Genomic DNA, 22,100 nt, shown 5'->3' on the forward strand with positions numbered 1-22,100 from the left:
AAAGAACTGGGGATGAGGTATAGGATGATTTGTTGAGGAGGCAGGAGGTGAGGATATAGAGTTCTTATATCTTAGGAAGTATGGATGAGAAACCTAAAGAAGAATGTCAGTAGCAGGAGAATGGAGAAGAAGTAATTTAGGGTAGACAAGTAAATGGAAAGACAGTAGAGTACACATATACTGAGAAAAATAAAAAATGTTAAAATAGTAAAAATTGGAGGGGATAAAAAGAATATACAAGTCAACTATAATATACTATTCAGATGCCCAGTCCTCAAAAATCCTAATTCATGCAAAATACTTGCTTTCACATAGGCTGGGGATGTGAGGGTGGGAGAATAGGGAAGGAGAAGGAAAAAAAAAATCTCGAAGGAAGAGGCAAGGGTTGTTTTAGCTAGAGATCAGTATCTTTCCTGGTGGTGTCATCTGTTGTTAGCTGGTATTTACACCCTCAGGATGGTGAAGTTAAGCATGGTATCACTATTCTGGGTTAGCGGCTGCTGGAGAGAAGGGGGATTTAGAAACTGGGCACCTAGCCAGCAGTGTTCCAAACTGGGAGTTGCCCCACTAAAGATGGTGATGAAAGTGACCCAAGATGGAGCCAGCTGCTTTCAGTGATGAGGTGTTGGTCGGCTTGGGAGAGGCAGGTGATAGCGTTGGATATGGACAATATGTTCAGAGAGTGTTCTGTGGCATACAGTGTGTAGTTTCAGCTGTCTTCAGAGCCTGTGTGAAGTTCTCCGGTACAGGCATGCTACAGCACGTAGGGGACTATCTCTGTTGCTGCAGAGTCCCAAGATGGAGGCGACCCTGGGAGACCCACATTAGTAGACAGGTGTCCATACGGGAATAGCAGCTGGAGTTCCTGCACGTTGGTAGCTGCTGGGTGTCCTGTGTGGGAGCAGCATCTGGGATTTCTGCTCAGGTGGGTGGCGGAAAGTTCTGTGTGGGTACCCATGCCTATGTTGCCACTCCGGCTCCCAGTAGTCCTGTATGGATGAGTAGTTGGGAGACCTTGTCTGAAGCTAAGGCCTGGAGCCCTGCGCTGGTACAGTGGCTGTGATTCCTGCGTGGGAGCAGGAATATTGCTTGCAGAGAAACATTATTCTCACTACTTAAGTCCCAGGTCACAGAGTGACACAGAATGCTGCCTCCTGCTGGCCCGCCATCTTGGATACCCCCGTCTTTTTTATTTTTTAAGCTGTTGAGATAGGAACTGGCTATGTTGCCCAGGCTGACCTTGAATTTGTTATCTCCTACATCATATTCCATAGTTACTGGGATTAGAGGAGTATGCCACCATGGCTGGCTAGGTCTAACAAGTTTAAAAGTTAGCTATATGCTAGAATAAACACTTAAGAAATATTTTTGTGCATATTTATGAGTATGTATGGTGGTAAGGATCAAATCTAGGGCTTCAAGTGTGCAAGGTAAGTATTCTACCACTGAGCTACACCCTCAGCCCCTACAAATATTATTTATTTATAACACTAATGAGCTATGATTATGAGTAACCTTTATAGATGAACAACTGCAAAAACTATCTCCATCCCTATTTTCCTAAGCTCTTTTCTTAAAATTTTAACTGTTTTGTATTTCTATAATGATTTCTGATGTTAAAAATTTCCCACAATGAACAATGAATCCTCCATGCTTGATTTTCTATATGCCCGTTTTTAGTGACTTTAAACTACTAGTCTCTGAAATATTAGAGTACTTGTACCCCTGACCTACATACATTTTTTATCCAATCAGTTTCAGACAGCCTATTCTATTTGTAGCCTCTTCATAATTTTCATTCTACTTTCCATTATTCCAACACTTAAAGAAAAAAATTAATTTTCTCCTAAAGTCAACATATATATCAAAACATTTTATCAAAATATTCTCTGGGTCTCCATGTAGCAATGAGAGGGCAAAATTTAAAATATACAAACCAAGTAGTAAATGTAATGTTAAAAGGTAACTACTACACTGTAATAGATACTGAAAGAGCAAATGTAAGACTGAGGGAATAATGTAGTGTGGCCAACTCTTTCTAAACAGACTGCAGGGTGTTATGCAGAAGTGAAAAATTTTGCGGGGCACAGTAGAACAAACCTGTAATTTTAGCAGCTTGGGAGTCTGAGGCAGGAATATCATAAGTTCAAAGCCAGCCTTATCAACTTAGCAAGACCCTGTCTTAAAATAAAAAATAAAAAGGGTAGGGATGTGGGTCAGTGGTTAAGTGTCCCTGGATTTAATTACCTTAAAAAAAAAATGAAGAAGAAGTGAAATGTTTCCCAAAAAGAGTTCTGAGAAAAAGACTTGAGTTAGAGAAATATGTGTGGTTAAAGGAAAGTTCAAATAAAGAGTGAAGAAGAGAAAACAGAAGATGATCAATGGTAGGAGACTGTAAATAAGAAAAGGTGGTAGAATGAGTGGTCTAGAAACTGAACAACAAATATTATGTGACAAGAAGGAAGAAAACAGATGATATTAGTAGGTGGATGTAAGATTTATAAAACTGGCAGCAAGAAAAATGAGGGAGTAACTTCTTAAGCGTGAACTTAACTCTTCAAATTCTGTTTTTAAATACATACTCTATATTCTAATGAAATTCAGACTATTAATTATAAGTATACAAAGTCCTTACCATTTCATTCCTGTTTATCTTTGTTTATGCAATTATTTCTACTTATGTTGCTGTCCGCATCTAATCTCAACATTACTATATTTTTTCTGTTCTTCATGTACCTTCCCCAGAAGTCAATCAATAATCCTTGGTTTTCAACAGTTCCTAGTAACACTTTCAGTAACTCTCTAAAATCCACTTTTTCCTACCTAATATATTTAGAAAATGTATCAATCTCTTAATGGTAACAACCATGTCCAATTTATTTTGGTATATTACAATGTCTCACCCACAACACAACACTTGATAAATATTTATTAATTAAATTTAAGGATAAGTATAGTCAAATTCTATAGAGAAAAATAGCATTTGTTAATTTAAGCCCTCATCTCATAAATATTTAAGTGCACGTACATCTAATCATTGAATTAATGCAAAATTCTTGCTGATAAGTCAATAATAACTCTAATTAGGGAAGATTAAATTTCATTTAATGAAGTATTATTTAGCCCTGAACAAAAGTACAAAGATATTCTTTTCTCTACTACAGAGTCACAAAATATTTGGCAGATATTCTTAAAAACCAGAATGCCATTAACTGTTTTTTAAAAATTTGTTCTAATGAGTTATACATTACAATAGAATGTATTTTTGACGTATCATACATAAATGGAGTATAATTTTTCATTCTTCTGGTTGTAAATGATGTAGAATTACACTAGTATGTAATCATATATACATATAGGGTAATAATGTCTGATTCCTTCCACAGTACTTCCTGCCCCATACTTCCTCCCCTCCCTTCACTCCCTTCTAATACAAAGTACCTCTATTCTTCCCACCACCACTGTGAATTAGCATCCACATAGTAGAGAAAACATTCAGTCTTTGGTTCTATGGGAATGGCTTATTTTGCTTAGCATGATATTCTCTAGCTCCATCCACTTATCAGCAAATGTCATAATTTCATTCTTCTTTAAGTAATATTCCATTGTATATATATATATCATAATTTCTTTATCCAATCACCTGTTGAAGGGCACCCCTAAGTTGGTTCCATGGTTTGGCTGCTATGAATTGAGCTGCTATAAACACTGATGTGGCTACATCACTGTAGTATGCTGATTTTAAGTCCTTTGGGTATATGTTGAGGAGAGGGATAACTAGGTCAAATGGTGGTTCCCTTCCAAGTTTTCTGAGGAATCTCCACATTGCTTTCATAGTGGTTGTACCAATTCACGGCCCCACAAGCAACGTATGAATGTATCTTTTCCCCCACATCCTTGCCAACATTTGTTGCTGCTTGTATGCTTCATGATTTCCATTCTGACTGGAGTAAGATAAAATCTCAGTGTAGTTTTGATTTGCATTTCTCTAATTGCTCAGGGTGTTGAACATTTTTTGTCTATTTGTTGACCGATTGTATTTCTTCTGTGAAGTGTTGGTTCAGCTTCTTAGCCCATTTAGTGATTGTGTTATTTGTTTGTTTTTGGTGTTAAGTTTTTTGAGTTCTTTAATATTCTGGAGAATAATGTTGGTGCATGTAGTAAAGATTTTCTTCCATTCTGTAGGCTCTCTCTTCATGTTGTTGATTGTTTCCTTTGCTGTGAAGAAGCTTTTTAGTCTGATTTCATCCCATTTAAGATTCTTAATTTCACTTCTTGTGCTTCAGGGGTCTTGTTAAGAAAGTCAGTACCTAAGCTGATATGGTGGAGATTTGGACTACTTTTTCTTCTATATTAGGCACAGGGTCTCTGTTCTAGTGCCTACATCCTTGATCCCCTTTAAGTTGATTTTTGTGCAGGGTGAGAGATAGGGGTTTAATTTCATTTTTGCTACATGTGGATTTCTAGTTTTCCCTGCACCATTTGTTGAAGAGGCTATCTTCTCCCCAATGTATGTTTCTGACAACTTTGTCTAGTATAAGATAATTGGATTTATGTGGGTTTGTCTCTGTTTCTTCTATTCTGTACCATTGGTCTAAGTCTCTCTTTTGGTGCCAATGCCTTGTTGTTGTTTTTTTTTTTTTTTTATGATGAATGCCATTAACTATTATTAAATATTATTAAATGGTTTAAAAGTTCTTCATAGAAATTTTTAAACATCTTACAAGTTATTTAAAATTTGTCTTTTAACCAACCCAAAAAACTTTCTAGAACATGTCTGATATTGTAAACAACTATTATTGCTGTTATTCTCTCAACAATTCTTTCCCTCAGCACTTCTGAATTAAGTAATAAAATGCATGTTAGGGTTTGTAGGTCTATCTATGTGAAAATATGTGCCCGGAACTATTAAGACTGCTTTCTAAGCATTTAGAACACCACCTTAAACTTTCAGGCTTGGATCAGAAAGAACAGAACTAGGGGACAGTTAAAAACCGTAGTATCACCTTTTTCCTTCCCTAGCATTTTTAGAGTGTATTCTGAAATGGCATTTAAATAAACTACAATTCTTAATTTTAGAGAAGGATTATTCTCCAAGAGAATCCATTCTCTACAAAAGAGATTATTTTCAATTGTAAATTAAATAGCCCAAATAATATTTATTTGTTACAATGTTAAATCTACAATTATAAGACTAGCATTATTTTGTTAATTTTTTCTTAAAATATTTATATCAAATTTAATCAAAATATTATAAACATTTAACCATTAATGCATTTACATTACTCTATCCCTAAACAATTAACAGAGAAGTGTTTATATTAAAAGATATTTTTTTCAAAAGGAATTTCACCAAAATTCTATTATAATAGTTTTGAAAAGTAAATATATAAATATAAAAGTAAATATATAAATCTTGGAACCATCAATCATATTCTTAAACATTTGTAAAACTCATGAATATACATGACTATGGTTAAGGTGATTATTCTGCAAGCATGTAATAATTGTATTTACCAGCAAAAACATAAATAATTTTCATGGTACAAATTAATTATACATTAAATAATATTTCTTTTGAAAAGAACCACCTAGGATTCTTGAAACCTAAATAAAATAGATAATCAACAGGATAAATTAGATGAAAATTTAATAAGTTAAAAATAAATATTCACATAGCATCTAAAACTAAAAACTTTATGAAATAGCAACAAAAAAATAAAGAAAAAAATTACCGGTAAGATGCTAATGGTATGTTGAATTCATTTTCAGGTGAAGCAATTCCCAATAAAGTATCTCCTTCATAAACAGAGATTGGAATTGAAAAATGATTTCTAATCTGAGAAAGAAAAATAACTCATCTTTAACATTACTACTATAAGAACCTAAATAATTCTTATATGTCCATATAAAATACAGTAAAACAAAGGTACTATTAGGCAACATTCATCTTGCTCATATAAACTAGAAGAAAACAGAATCATTTATCCTAAAAAATATATGGAAAGGTTCTTAGCATTACAAAAAAAAAAAAAAGAAAAGAAATGAATTTAAAAATAAAACTTTAAACATCTCAAGAGGTGAAAGATAATAATTTCTTCACCTTGAGATAGGGATTAATTTATTTAGAGATATGTTTTTATTTAGGCAGAAACAGAAGAGGAAAATCCACAGAAAAAAAAATATCAATTTATTATTTATATGACAGAAGTGAAAAATGTGACAGGTTGGAAAATGTTAAAATATAGTTAATAAAGAATCTATAATCAGCATACATACAAAAATCTGTGAAATCATTAAGAAAATTGCAATCAAGAAAAATGCAAACAATATAAGCAAAGTGATTTGCAGAAGAGAAAACTTGAATGACCAATAAACAGATGAAAAAATACTCAACTTTCCTAGAAATCAAGGTGATGCAAATTATAATCATTAGGTATGTTTTCATACCATAAGGCTAGCAAAAAATCACAAGCCTTATAATATCAACATCTAAAAAGAATGTGAACAGGAACACCTGCACACTGCTGATATAATACAAATTGATAAAAATTATTCAGAAAATAGTTGGGCAAAGAAATAAATATATACCTATTTAAAGACTTAGCAAGTTTTCTCCTGTCATATATCCAGAGAAATATTTACATATATGCACCAAAAAATAGTCATGTTCTCTACAACACTGACCTTACTGATCTTATTAAGAAACAAAGAAACCACCTCATAAATAGTGCAATAATTAAGAAAACTTTCTTGCTGGTGATGTTAGTGTTAGAATTCTTGCCTACCATGTGAAAAGCCCTGGGTCTGAACCTGGCATCACACACACACACACACACACACACACACACAAAAGACAAAACAATTTTCTTAGAATTGATTATTTATGCAACAGAATATATTATCATAGATAAAAATAAACATATATATATATATATATCTCATATCATCAAATTGGTATTTTCTATAAGAATAAAAAAAGCAAATACAGACTAAGAAGGAAACAAAATAGATGACTTCAACTTTACTCATTTTTTTTAATTTGAAGAAAAAAATTTAAATGTCAACATTTGTTATATTCCATGCTGTGGACAGAGTGGACTATATATAATAACCTTCTCAAAATTAAAAATACAACTGAAAAATCTTCCTAAGGAAAATATTTGATATCAAATCAGCAATGTTCACTTCAAATAAGAGACAGTAGGTGTAAGTTTTATAATCACATTTTTTGATTACAAATTTTTGAATAAATTTTTCACTCAACTTGCCACTGATGCAAATGAAACCTACTAAGATCTACATGCTTCCAATAGTGCATATTTGGAATGTGAAGTTAGTTACCAAAGTGTGATTTTGCTTTGTTTACCCAGTCAAATTTAGTGTGGAAAAAGTCAGTTGGAAGCAGAGAATAAACTAGTTTTTCAAAACTTGGAAAGAAGACCAAATATCTGGAAAAAGGAATCATAAAAGCTTTCTGCAGCTCTTCCCATTTTTCTCTTCTGTCCTTGGGGACACAGCATCCAGTCCCTCTTGCCTTTCTGCCTTCCACCATCTGATTCCAGGACTACATCTTATTGCTACATCCTCTCAGCAGAAAGGTACAATCTTAGAATCACAGTGTTGAGCAGTTCTCACAAGACACCCAAGCTCTTGATCCTGGACTTCCCAAGCCTCCAAAGTGTTAGAAATAAATTTCTGTTCTTTGTTTTTTAAAAAAGTATAAGTTTATCCTAAAGTTTTTCACTATACAGCAGCAGAGTAATAGGAGAGGGACATGAACAACTAAGGTAAAAACATCACACACACACACACACACACACACACACGCACATAATCAAATCCTGGCTCTATTATTAACTAGTTCTGTGAGCTTGACAAATTCTATTTCTCATGAATACCAAAAGTAATGAATTCATATATGAGAACATTTAATAATACAGGAAAACATAACAAAGAAACTCTAAATAATTTCCATCCATAAATATCCAGGGCATAATCCCTGGATATTTTGTTTATCTGTATAAATAACATACTCCCCACACACAAACACACAAAAAACAAACCTGTAAGATACAACGAATGTTCAGTTTTATATATGCTCTTTTAAAATCTCTATTCTTGCTTTTGAAAAAGAATGTTTTAACATATGGATACATCAGATAATATATTGTAGCAATCTTTAATTCTATTTTTCTTTTTCTTTTACTTTTCTCCTTCCTTCTTTCCTGTCTTCCCTCCTTCCTTCCAAATTCTTTTTCATTTGCAATGGCTCTGTGGAGTACTTAACTAATCCCTCACAGATATGCAGCTTGTCTCTTTATCAGTATTAAAAAATATGAATAGTAATCTCAATTGGTTTGTCTGTATTGAGGGAAGGTAAGTAAATAACAATCAACAAAATGTTTTAAGGACCTAATGATATATTTTAGATAAAGTCTATTTAAGGTCATTGCTCTAAAAATTGACTGTCAATGCAAATTTACACATTAAAATAATGGAATATTATTATTAACACTTTAATGTTACCAAATTCATCAGTTTAGGTGAGACAGATAAATTTCATGAATGAAACAGCTCACTTAAAAGTAACAGAAAAGGCTGAAGGTAGAGTTCAGGTGTAGATCGTAAAACATTTGCCCAGCATATGCAAGATCCTGGGTTTGGTTCCTAATACCACCAAAAAAGTAGTAGATAACAAATCAATTGAAACCATAGTTTAAAACTTTCCCACAAGACACACAAAACATTAAAATTCTAGACAAAGATTCTCTGTGAACATAAATTCAAAAATTTTAATCACAATTTTAGAAAACAGTCCAATAATATACTTCATGATCAAATGAGATTTATCCTAGGAATGCAGAGTTGATGAAACATTTTTAAATAAATTTAATCTATCATCTCAACAAAATTTTTAAGATCTTCTCAATAAGCTCAGGAAAAAAGGCAAAAAATAAAATAAAATTGGAAATGATGAAGTAAAAATATCTTTATTTGCAGAAATTATAATTGTCTAAATCTACACAACTGTTTAAATCTACTAGAATACATGAGTCCAGTAAGGTTGTACAATCTGAGTTAATAGAAAAATAATGTATTTCTAAATGCTAGTAATAGATAACTGAAAATTTAAATTTTAAAAAAAGTCAATTTTATCACATTTTGACAAAAATAAATAACCTGACTAAAATTTAAAGAGAAATAGAAAGAACTTACAATATCCAAAGAACTTCAGAAAAGAACAAGGAGGGACAATTTTTACTACCTGATTTCAAGACTTAGTAATCAAGATGATGTGGTACCAGCATAAAGACAAACAGATTAATGAAAAAGAATACAAAGTTTAGAAATAAACCATCTTATTATGGCCAAATAACTTTTGGCAAGTATCAAGAAAATTTGTTGGGAAAAATATAATCTGAGTTGGAGCAATTGGAAAGTCATTTGGAAAGACTGATCCTCAATCTTTACCTTGCAATGTATACAAAGAATCACTAGAGAGGCTGGGGTTGTAGCTCAGTGGGAAAGCCTTTGCCTAGCATGTGTGAGGCACTGGGTTCAATTATCAGCACCATATAAAAATACATAAATAAAATAAAGTTAATGTGTCCATTCACAACTAAAAAAATATTTTTTAAAAAATCACTCAAAATGGATATATGGGATCTCCATATAATGGATTACTTCTCTGCAACTACATGTAACAACACTATTCACAGAAGTTGATACATATAAAATTTTGTTGAGTGAAAGAAGTTAAATTCTACTCTGTATTCCATTTATATAAAATTCAAGACTATATAATAATGCATATTGAGAACAGATTAGTGGATACGTAGGAATGGGGAAGTTGGGAAAAGGGGAAGTTTTTTTGGTAATAAATATGTTTATTACCTTGACTATGATCAAGTTTCATAAGTGTTTTTATACCAAAACTCAATTTAAAATATATGCAGTTTATTGCCAATACCTTGATAAAGCTATATAATTTTTTCTAATTGAAAAGAAAGGATATATATTATAAAAACCTAAAGAAAATACTGATGATTTTTCTTACATAATATCTTATAAAGCCATTCTATAAAAAATTTTAAGATATATACTGAACAAATTCTTCTAGTAGTGTGGCTACTGATGAGATATTCTCTTTGATATTAACCTACTTCTATTATAGTTTGTATCCATTTAGTAATAATAAGTAAGCATAAAGAATCTCCCCTCCAAATCAATCATTTCATACCTGCACTGGTGAGCGAACTGTTATCTTCTTACTTCCTTCTACTGCATCAATTTGACAAACAATAGATCTTTCAACTCCAGATTCTCTGTGTCTTACAGTGTACAGACATCGTCCTACTTTTGTTAAAGGAATCTTATCAGCAGTCGAGTGGTTAACAGGAGCTAAATTAAATACAGATATTTGAAAGTTTTTACTGTAATTTACTATATATTAATTTTACGTATGGTAAATACCAAAATATCAGATGATGGTCTTAAAATTTTATTTTTTGCTGTTTTGTGATATGGAGATTGAACCCAAGGGTACTCTACTACTGAGCCACATCCTATTTCTTTTTTATTTTTATTTATTTTTAAATTTGAGATAGGGTCTAAGTTGCCCAAGTTGGCCTCCTGAGTAGCTGGTATTTTAGGTATGTATCACTAGGCCCAGTTTAAACCTTTTAAAAATATCTAAGCAATGATAATTATTATTATAAAATTCAAGAATAGTGATCTCTGAGTTGCTGTCACTAATACCTTGAGACAGACATTGGAAAATACTAATGGAACTGAAATTTTTTAGTTTTCATTTATTTCAACTACTTCTGTAACTTTTTAGCTATATGATTAAACAAAATTTTGTATATACTTACCTAATATATACATGTTGTATTGAGTTGTGAAGTTACTTATTTATATAAATTTCACTCACTTTATTCCCAATCATAGAAATGTTAGTGCAAAAACAAACAGAGCTAAAACTGATCAATCCACTGACAATGTTCTGAAACACCCATTATGCATTATTTCTTAACTAGAAAAATGAGCAATATTTTTGTAGTCTGCTCCCTGTCCCCCAAATTGAATTACCTTTTTCAAATGATGCCCTCTCCTCGATAGCTACATAAATATCAGAGTATCAGAAAGTGGTAAGGGTAAAGATTTGGAACTGTTTTTCATAATGACTAGGTAGTATGATAATTTAAGAATTTTGTATGAATTCAAACTCTTTGAATTCACTAAGCTACAAAACTGGTAGAATATCTAATACTTTATACCACATATGACTAAAACAGTCACCAAATGCCTATGGTTTATAAAAACTGGAAGAGATACAACATTTTTTCCTCCCCACAATAAAGCAGTTAACTAGCCTGCTCTAAATAAATGGAGAACATAAATAAAGTAGATTTGAACAACACATATTTAGTGATGCAAAGTGCTGCAAAGGCAAAAAAAAAAAAGCCTCAATCTATTAAAAATCCACCACCACCATCCCAACAACACACACACCTACATATATACCATATAGCCTATACACATACACCCTATACACATACACACTACAAATAGGTAAAATGTAATTTTGAATAAAACGTCAAGAAGGAAATTTATCACTTACTAAGAAGAATGAAGAAGAGTTTGCTGCTTAGGCTGGTCATTGCATTAAAATGGTCATTGTCCTTAGTTCGGACATAATCCATACTTAAACTTTGCATATTTTTTAATGTATATGACTTTGCCAGAGGAACATTGAGTACATTAAAAGAATCACTTGGTGAAACAGAGATCGTAAGTCCAAGACAATTTAAAATCATAAATGGTGCTAGATCCCTTACAAAGACAGGTGCAGATCCAGTAGCAGCTTCGGTAAATGCCTAATGAGGAACAGTTTTCTTAAATGAAAATGTGAAGAACTAAATGATAAGCAGAATATATGACAATTAAATTAACAATAAATGTACTCAAAAAAGGGGTCAACTCAGTCCATTATATCAACATTAAAAGTTTCAAATTTTCTTACCTTAACTAAATTACTTAACATTACAAGGCCACATTTGGATAATGTAATGTTTAACTGATCTTTTGAATAGAAACTGATGACAGTTTTATATTCTGGCACTTTGTAGTTTTCTTCTTCAGAATCTGACTCAACAATAGCTTGTTTTGCTTTCTTTTTCATCTAAAATGATAAATTGTGACATATAAAAAAGAATTCACTTCTAGGAACACAACATATTTCATTCTACAAAGTAAAAACAAACTTGAGACAAATCCAATAATATTGTTATTACAAAGGGCAATAAATTCATTCATTCCTAAATTTACTTGGACATGCCATCATTATGAATCAAGAACATTTACCCTGTTTTAGGATTCAAAGACCTACTTGCCATGCATATTCTGACCTAAAAATTACCAAAGGAATTCACTTATCTAAATCCTTCATCTAAAAATATCTCGAAAATTAAATCAAGTGATATAATACATTAACCTGGGCATGCCAGGCTAGCCATTTCTGTTGTTACTTTAAGTGGCTTTATAGCCCCTAAAAATTTGTTTGTAGTTTGACTAGTCACTATTAGGCAGCAAACATGCTGGTAATACTAAAATCTCTGCTTCAGAAGCACTATTTGTCCATCTAAAAGCCCTGATTATCATGATTACATAAATTTACAATATCTTTTAAGCAAAAAATACACATTTTTCTCTATAAAGTTTTTATGGATAGAAAGATAGATAAGATTGTTAGAAAAATATTCCCTCCAGAAAGTAAAAGAAACCTGGAATAGACCACAACCTAAAAGAACACATAATATAGCAAAGAATGGGGACTGCAGCTAAATTTGCATCCATCTATTCTACTTTATAGCTATTATTACTTTATGGAAGTCCATTAACCTCTCTGGTCTTAGTCCAGTTACAAATGTTGATAAAAACTGCATCATTTTCAGTGGTGGTGGTGGGGGTGCATTGTGGGGATTAAAGCAAATATACTTTATTCAGAACAATGCCTTATACATCAGTAATGTTAATTATTTGTATTAGAAGGACAGGTAGCACTGGCTTTGGATTTGAAAATCACATTCAGAGGTCAAATAGGGAAGAATGTGCGCAAAGTTGACAATGAGAAAACTTCAACTTTGCTATGATTAAAATTAAAGTGTCTAATATGGTGTAGACATCAATTTTTGAAAACTTTTTTTTTAATATATCTCGGGTTATATATAAAGTATGTTGACACCAATTCGTGTCTTCATACATGTACTTTGGATAATGATGTCCATCATATGCTACCATCTTTGCTAACCCCCTGCCCCCTCCCTTCCCCTTCCACCCCTCTGCCCTATCTAGACTTCATCTTCTTTTCAGACTTCAAATATACTTTGATGGGGGATGGTAATACAAAGTCAAGCATGTAGAGTGGCAAAGAGTATATGGAAAATCTCTGTATCTTCTCAATTTTGCCATGAATATAAATGGCTCAAATAAAGTCATTAAACACACACTTCATAAATATAAACACACATTATACATATATATATATATACATGTTATATACAAATATATACATAAATATTTATATACATATATTTTATATACATAAATATATACATAAATTTACCTTGATTCCAAGATTCCATGGTCTAAAGTCTTCAGTCTGATCAATTTCTAATGGTTCAAGCAAAGGCTCCCATACACCAAACATTTCATTATAATAATGAACCTAAAGAAAGAATTTTTAATCTTTTTTAAATGAATTGAAGCATCTTGATATTTTTAAAAATGATCTTCCACAATAGTTCCTGTAAACATGACTCTGGCCATGCTATTTCTTCTGTATGAAAAACACGCTGCATGTCATTCAGGAGCTTCCTACAATATAATCCCTCCCTCAGCACCCTCCTCGATTGGCTAACAAATAATGGTCCAGATTTGCCCTTCACAATTTACTTGAGATAAAATCCTCTCTAAAGGCATAAATATCTACATATAATACCTAAAATATTTTATACATAGTACTATTTGTTATAAAAACTACAAAAATAAATATATGCTTACTTCTAGCTCAAGCTGACAGTGGAGATTTATTAGACTACTCCAGTTTTTGCCTTCCCCTGAAAAACATGACTTTGCCAAAAGCATAGGCACTGTTCTATGACCAATTCCAGCCTCAAGAACCAGAAAAATAGAATCAATGTTCAATTTCATCATCTCTCCTTTGGGTACCAATTCAACTGAGGGAGATATTTTTTCAGTTTCATTTGACCCTTCAAGAAACCACATTTTTAAATTCTTTGTATCCTTCTTTTCCCATAAATGTGCTGAAGAAGAAGCCATCTCTTTTGGGGTGGTTTCTTTAGTTGTATAAAGTGCTGAAGTTATAGTAATCATGGTATTTATGATAACTGGTGAAACCTAAATGGAAAAACAAAATTTCAAAATACATTAAATATATTTGCTAAATAATCATAAGCAATTAATATTAAACATTTATTAACACAAAATAGGAGATATAATTTGTGGCTTACATTAATTTTTACATTACTACAACTAACTTCAATCTGATAAGTATTTACATGAATCTTGTAAATATTGAACTATCAAGTATAATTTCAACTATATGTACTATAACGATAGTAGATATTAATAAAAGCTATCGAATGTCAGTAATAAAACATAGAATAACATACATTATAAAAATCTATGCTAAAAATTTTACAAACAATGTTTCATAAAACTTATCAAAAACTAATTTTTTTCCTTATTTAATGATTTAAAAACTTGCTATAATAATTGCTTGTTTCTATGTTTTACTACTTTAAAAAAAAAAAGTGTACTAAAAGATTTGAGTGATTATATTTTAACCCACCTTTAGTGTAAGGGATTTTACTGAAATATCAATCACTTGTGGATCTGTACCTGTCTGAGTAGACTGAAAAAACAAGTCACAGGGCTGCAAAACCTATGAGAAAAAAAATTATTACCACTAAATTAACATTCAAATATTAAAACATTTCTATTTCAAGACCTTTATACTAATAAAGCTATGTTAAATAAAAAGTAACTAACTGTAAACAACCAACTGATTCAACACTTCTTAATCGCTAATCATTCTTTATAATAAAGTATTAATAATTGCATCTGCAATAATGTTAATGTAACACATTAAATAGAAATGTTATTCCCCCGGTTCTGGCATTTATTTAATGAGGAATTGAGTTCTAGAAACCTCATACTCAACATCTATAACATGAGGATAATAATACCTATCTCAAGAACTAAGAATCAAAATATTTAACAATTGGTTGGGCATTAACATCAAAAAGTCAGAATAGGGGCTGGGGCTGCAGATCAGTGGTAACAGTGCTTGCCTAGCATGTGGGAGGCACTGGGTTTGATCCTTAGCACCGCATAAAACTGAACAAATAAATAAAATAAAGATATAAAAAATCAGAATACCCATTTGATCAAAATGTCAGTCAATATATGTACTACTGAGTATCAAATGATTAGCAGCCATTTTTATCTCATTCCATTGTTGACATAAATTAATGAGACAGTACATTTGATCATAAATCTTATAACTGTCATCCTATAAGGTGGCTCTGAACATGTGGCCAATAAAATATAGAGGTTATACTCTTAAAGTCACTGCAGCTTCCATCACTAATGATATTTTTATCCTTCTCTTTGGTCACCCACTTTGGCAGAAAATATATCACAAGCAGTCCTTTGGATTCTTGCCAAGTAAAGCTTCAGAAAACTGATTCCCCAGCTGACAGCTTCATTGCAATCTTATGAGGAATCTTAAGTCTGTATCACCGAGCTAAGAGAAGACTCCTAGATTCTTGACTCTTGGCATCTTCATTTTATAGTCCCCTAGACAGGATACTAAATTTTTCCTATTTTTATAGGGAATTCCAAGGGAATTCAGTTCCACATGCTCATCAGTATAGGAATCCCAATCTACTTCACTGTTTTGGCAAAGTAGAATATATCCCAATTCTTCTCATTTTATTTTCTTCTGAGGGTTCAACAATCATCTAAAGGGCTTTATCTGAGAAGAGATGTGTCAGACCGAAATGTTCATATAATAGCAAGCAAAACATTTGGAGCAATGTGGCTGATATTATCAGGAAGACACATATTCCTGGGAAAGATAATTTCACTCCAAGAGAAGACTCCTCGTTCAAGGGCATGGTATTGGCGTCAGCTCAGTTCTGGTAATGACCTTTTTTGCTCACAGGGTCTAGAAGTGGCACATGGCATCACATGGCAAAAGACAAAAAGCACACATGCCTGTCTCAACACTTCTTTAATATTCTTAAATATATGAAAAATCTAAAGAACTTACACTATGTGTTTTACTTCACTAAAATCACTAAAATAAAATCTTATCACAGTATTAATCCACTGTACAACTAAAATGAAAAAAGTTCATCTACATAAGGAAAAGCTATAAAAGGCAAGGCAAATTGAAAATTTACCAATACATTAGGCATACTAATTAATTCTGTAATATAATTAAAAACGAATTGAATTTTCCCTAACTGTGGTAAGCAGAGTTCTGTCCTCTGGCCTGTCAAATAACTTATGTCCATCCCAAATGCAAAATATATTTACCCTTTCCTAAAATTTATGTTTTTCATCATATATCTGACTTGTATGTCTCACTGATTCAAAATTTCATCTATTTTTTATCAACATAAAGTTTAAAATGTAAATCATAACCAGCTGCATATGAAGTTCCTGGATATAATCCATTTTTAAATATAGTTTTTGAGACACAATTTCGCTCCTTCTAAAACTTGAGGTGAGTTACTAGCACCCACCATTCCCAACACTTGATGGTGGCATACACTAGGACAACAGTTTACATATATTCCAGTTCAAATGGGGAAAAAGAATGAAAAAAGAAGCCAACAGAATCCAAAACAATTCTGAAATCTAGCCAGGCAAATGAGTTTCTTGATTCAGTTTTCAAACCTGGGAATAATTCTCTCTCAGCTCCTCTCTCTAAATCTTCCTTCCTTCTTTATAAAAGATAGGGCAAATCTGCACCTTTATAGTTTTATCATTCTTCCCCTCAATGGTAGAATTTTGGGGGTTCAAGAGTCTCTATTCATTTGATACTCAGTCCTTGTCAGTCTAAATATAATAGTGTTTCAGGCAAAATAATTTTCTTAGGAAGTCTGCAAGTCTTTTGTGGATTTCATGAGAATTCATTCCATTACACAAAAGCCACATCCAAATATCTCTTTTTTAAGAAAACCTGGTCTCCTCATGAGAAGACTAATGAGTAACACCCTTGTGCTTAATAGAGGCCTTCTGGATTAAGATACCAAACAAATCCTAATCTTGTGAAGGGGACCTTTAAGTGACTGAACATTTATCTTTCTTAGGTGTTAGCAAAACATTATATAATCACACAATCTTTTCTCCAGATTACCCTCTAGACACCCAGTTCTGCTTTCTAGAAGCTTTTGCCATTTGGAAAGGCTGAGAATTATCAAAATCATTAAATTCTGGTTCTTTTTAACATTTTTCCACAATTTATTTCTGTCTTCCAGTATTTTATTATAAACAGCAAAAAAAAAAAAAAAAAAAAAAAACAGGCAAGAGGCAATCTCTTTAGCTATACATGCCAAACTTTGTCACAAGTTCCATTTTCTATGTAACCATAAGTCAATTCTGTGAAGTTTCTTAATCACTGTGTACCAATCTCCTCTTCCACCAAGTTTCCGATAATGTATATTTTATTCTCCTCTGAGTCCTCACTGGTAATGTTCTCCTTCACCACATTTTTGTCAAGAGTGTGTTTGATATAATTAAGACTTACTCTATCATTATCAAAATTTCTCTAATGTCTACTTACTGCCCAGTTCCAAAGATGCTCCCACATTTAAAATAAATTATTACAACAGCATCTTACTTCTGGAGCAAAACACTATACATATTAGTTTTATAATACTGTGAAACAAATAACCACACATTTAGTGGTTTAAAATAACACAAATGTATTATTTCCCAGATTTATGGGTCAGGAATTTTGATGAAATCAAAATTGAACATGTGGCCAATAAAATAAAACATGTGGTGTTTAGCTTTTTGAGTTCTTTATATACCCTACAGGATTCATCTTAAAAAGGAGGACTGACTATGGAAAGACCTGCTTTCAACTTCTTTAAAATTGAGGGTGGAATTCACTTCCTTGTGGCCCTAACACTAAGATCCCATATGTATTCTGTCAGTCAGGGACTACTTCCTGTTCCCTAGGTCCTTGCCATGTGGCCCGCTCCTTGACATGGCAATTTTTCATTCAAAACAGCAAGACGGCATCTCCCTGATGCTTCATCATATTTCTAATATTTCACTGAGAATAATCACACTCCCCATTAACACATAGTCAACTGATTAGTAACCTAATATCATCCATAGGGGAGGAAAAACTGTGTAGAAAGAACAAAAATCGGGGGAAGAAATCTTGGAATTCTGTTTAATACACTTACAGAGAAAACTAAATTGGAAGAAAAAAATCTAAAACCATTCCCCCAAAGAAATCACACAAAAAAATACTATTATTCTTTTGTTTGGGGGGGGGGGGATCTCTTTTATTTAGGATCTATATTCAGAGACTCTGTCTATAAGGAATCCAGAAAAATTTATTCTTTTTTACTACTATAACCCCCTCACCATATTTCTCCCTTGTTATATGATTTTTACTGTGGAGACTATTAGTGCTTCCCCTTCAAAGAAGCAATCTTATAAGGTTCAACCAAACATGAACAGGCACTTAACAAATGCTCACAATAGACTCCTTACATTACAGAGATTGATTGTGATAGGGAGTACTGCCCCAAGTTGAAGACCACTGAATAACAAAGAGAAAAGATAAAATATGTGAGATAAAGTGATGTCTGGGTAAATACGTTGTGGAAATATGTTCTATGAAACTCAGTTTTTTCAACACATACAGTTCCCTTCTTCTCAAAATACATTCCTATGATTCCTCCTGCCCAAGTTTAAGATCTACTTATCCTTTAGGTTATCACCATAAATATGACTTCCAGTGAAAAGCGCCTCCCCACTCTCCCGCAACAGATAACCCCAACCAATAAACATAATGCTGGTATACTACAGGAAAATCTATCAACATAATTTAACATAAGAATAGGAAAAACTATTCATTTTTTCAACAGTCTACCAATAGTCACACAATAAAATGCTATACTTAATAAGATATTTTCTGTCATAAAATTAGATGTATAAGACTTTATATCTCAACATACTAAAAGTTTTATATATAAAATCAAACATTAAAAGTAATAATATCACTTCATTTGTTGCTTCTATTTTTCCTTCTTTCTATATAAAAATTACCTACTATATTTCTTCTGCATTCTCTCACTTTTTGAAAATGTAAACTCTTTCCTAACTTCCTAATACATCTCTTTCCCCCTAATTTACTATACTTTTTCCATCTTTCAGAACTAACTGGCCCCCATCATTAATGCTGATACATTCATTGCTGCTGTGGATGATATACTTGACACCTGCTGTTTGCTTTAAAGACAGATCTAGCTCATGGTTATTTTCCTTAGAGCCTCCCTTTTCTTAATAATGAGCAACTTTGCAAACTAAGACAAGGTTTATTTAGTATCTTAATTTTTTCATTTAATGGGGATTGAACCCAGGGGGCTTAACCACTGAGCAACACACATAGCCCTTTTTGTATTTTATTTAGAGATAGGGTCTCACTAAGTTGCTTGGTGCCTCACTAGATTGCTGAGGCCAGCTTTGAAATCGTGATCCTCCTGCCTCAGCCTCCAAAGCCTGAGGTTCGGACGTTCAACACAACATGGACAGGCCTTGGATTACAGGCGTGTGCCACCATGTCCAGCCTATTTAATATCTTTTTTTAAAAAATATTTATTGTTTTACTTTTAAATGGACACAATATCTTTATTTTACATTTAGGTAGAGCGCTGAGCCACACCCCAGCTGTATTTAATATCTTAATCAATATATATTAACTTAAAATTATAATGTCTATTATATTTCATAATTAGAATATTTATGCTTCTATTACTCCTTTAGAAGCCTAATCATTTTCAAGTGTATTTTTTAAACTATTGGGAATCTATGCAAATAAACTAAGAATTAAGAGTTTTAAGGAGGAAGAAAACCAAGTGACTACTAGTGAGTAAAATTCAAATATGAAGTATATCAAAGCAAATGGCTGAGGTTGAAAATATGTTATATGCAGACAAGCAAAACACCCAAATGGGGGATAAAAAGGGAAAATAATAAAACTGAAACAACACAGAAAACAACTGGTAGAAAGTCCTAAAAGTCAAAGAGCAGTTTGAAACTGACATGGTTAGAAATTCAGAGTAAGATCTTAATTGAAAAGTACCAAGATGAAACCAACTTCTCAGTAAGAAAATTCCCACAAATACACACAACAATGAAGAACATCTACAAAAATGAAAAAAAAATTTGAAAACTGGTATAATAATATTCTAAATGAGGCTCTTCGAACAGAGACAAAGTTATTATACAGAACAAGGTTGGAAAGAAAATAGGAAATTTTCACTCCTAAAAATGATATATATTATATATTAAATCAGTTACAATTAAGCAAATAATTAGTTAGTAAACTCACAGTAGTGATTTTGCCTTTTCTCTTGGCTGGAAGAAATGGGCATGCTCTGATTTGGAGATCTTTAATAGCAGCAGTTATTGTACTATTTTTACTGTCACCTTTACAGCAAATTTCACATTGTGTTGTAATGACCAAGGCAGGAGCATCATTTTTTGTCATGTCAGCCACAAACACAATTTCAGGGTTTTTAATAAGAATATTAACTTCCCATTTCTCTGATTCCTGTACAGGTGCTAAAATAAAAATAATAATTCAACATCTTAAATATATATGTATTTGTTATATAAGTATTACTTATAAGTATTTGATTATTTATGAGAAAAACATGTTTCTCTAAGTTCAAAAGGAAAATAAAAGAATCATAGATCCGAAAATAATCTACTCAAAATTTCTCTTTGTTTTTTTGTTTGTTTTTGGTGGCACTGAAGATTAAACCAATGGACTCATGCATACTAAGTACATGCTCATTCAAGCTCCAATTCTCTCATGACTTGGAGAAACACTAACAACTGTGGGACAAAATCTTTACTATTTAAGGGCACAACTGGAACCTAATCTAGATTCCAAATCTCAACCTGATACTCTTTCTACTACATGAAATATGTTAAAAAATATAAAAATTATATGTAAAAGCTATTTATCAACAGAACAGAATAAAACACAAATATATTAAATTAAGATATTATCTTTGATCCCAAAAAGATGTGGTTGGTTCTTATTCTCCCTACTTGTTTTCTTTCGGCAACTTAATTTGTTCATATTGTTGCCTGTAGATAAGCAAATTACTTATTCCAATGTAGGTCTCATAATTTTTTAACCCAATATATATTTGCACTGTCAAAAAAAATACAAACTGCATATACTCTCAGAAAACACATTAAGGGTTTCCTCCTACTCTGAACAATAAAGATTTTAATTTATTTCTGCATTTACTCTGATCATCTAAATGGCTAACCAAGATAAGTGCTATTATAGTATTTCAAAAGTAAAGATATTAAATATTTTAACTGGTAACTAACCTTCTTTAGAAGTCCATGCTTGAACATTGGTCTCTGTAATAGACCCTGCTGTGTATGCCTCCAAAAAGACATTTGCAACTGTCAGCAGGAATTCCACACTTGCACAAATATACATTTCTTGAAAGACTGCATCAGTCACAGAACCATCTCTGATTTTCCTAAACTTAACATCCATCATGTCCTTTTTGTCAAACCCAACTGTCAGTCCTATCATTCTGAAAAACACAATAACAATGCCTATGTATGAGTAATTTACAAATAACCAAATACACCAATTAAAACTTTAAGGCCTCTTATTCTTTTACTAAGAACAAATAAGCACTCTGAAGTCATGTCTCCTAGGAAGACCCATAAAGTGCTATAAATAACAGACCTTTAAACTTCTGGAGCATAAATACTTCATAAAT

General features: G+C 32.2%; 1 protein-coding gene across 6 annotated transcripts in view; it reads right to left on the reverse strand.

Annotated features, from left to right (window-relative positions):
• Nucleotides 1-22,100, reverse strand: part of Vps13a (vacuolar protein sorting 13 homolog A) — a 255,843-nt gene that overhangs the window by 108,504 nt on the left and 125,239 nt on the right. For all 6 annotated transcript variants that reach the window (XM_071600547.1, XM_071600551.1, XM_071600552.1 and 3 more), the window contains 9 exons: nucleotides 21,694-21,908; nucleotides 20,675-20,907; nucleotides 14,879-14,971; nucleotides 14,068-14,424; nucleotides 13,631-13,732; nucleotides 12,029-12,187; nucleotides 11,627-11,882; nucleotides 10,244-10,404; nucleotides 5,736-5,839 (listed from right to left, as the gene is read on the reverse strand). In XM_071600547.1, the coding sequence (XP_071456648.1) occupies nucleotides 5,736-5,839; nucleotides 10,244-10,404; nucleotides 11,627-11,882; nucleotides 12,029-12,187; nucleotides 13,631-13,732; nucleotides 14,068-14,424; nucleotides 14,879-14,971; nucleotides 20,675-20,907; nucleotides 21,694-21,908 (1,680 nt within the window). The remainder of the gene's footprint in view (nucleotides 1-5,735; nucleotides 5,840-10,243; nucleotides 10,405-11,626; nucleotides 11,883-12,028; nucleotides 12,188-13,630; nucleotides 13,733-14,067; nucleotides 14,425-14,878; nucleotides 14,972-20,674; nucleotides 20,908-21,693; nucleotides 21,909-22,100) is intronic.

Source organism: Marmota flaviventris, chromosome 13 (genome assembly GCF_047511675.1).
Source record: "Marmota flaviventris isolate mMarFla1 chromosome 13, mMarFla1.hap1, whole genome shotgun sequence".
In the NCBI taxonomy this organism is placed as follows: Eukaryota; Metazoa; Chordata; class Mammalia; order Rodentia; family Sciuridae; genus Marmota; species Marmota flaviventris.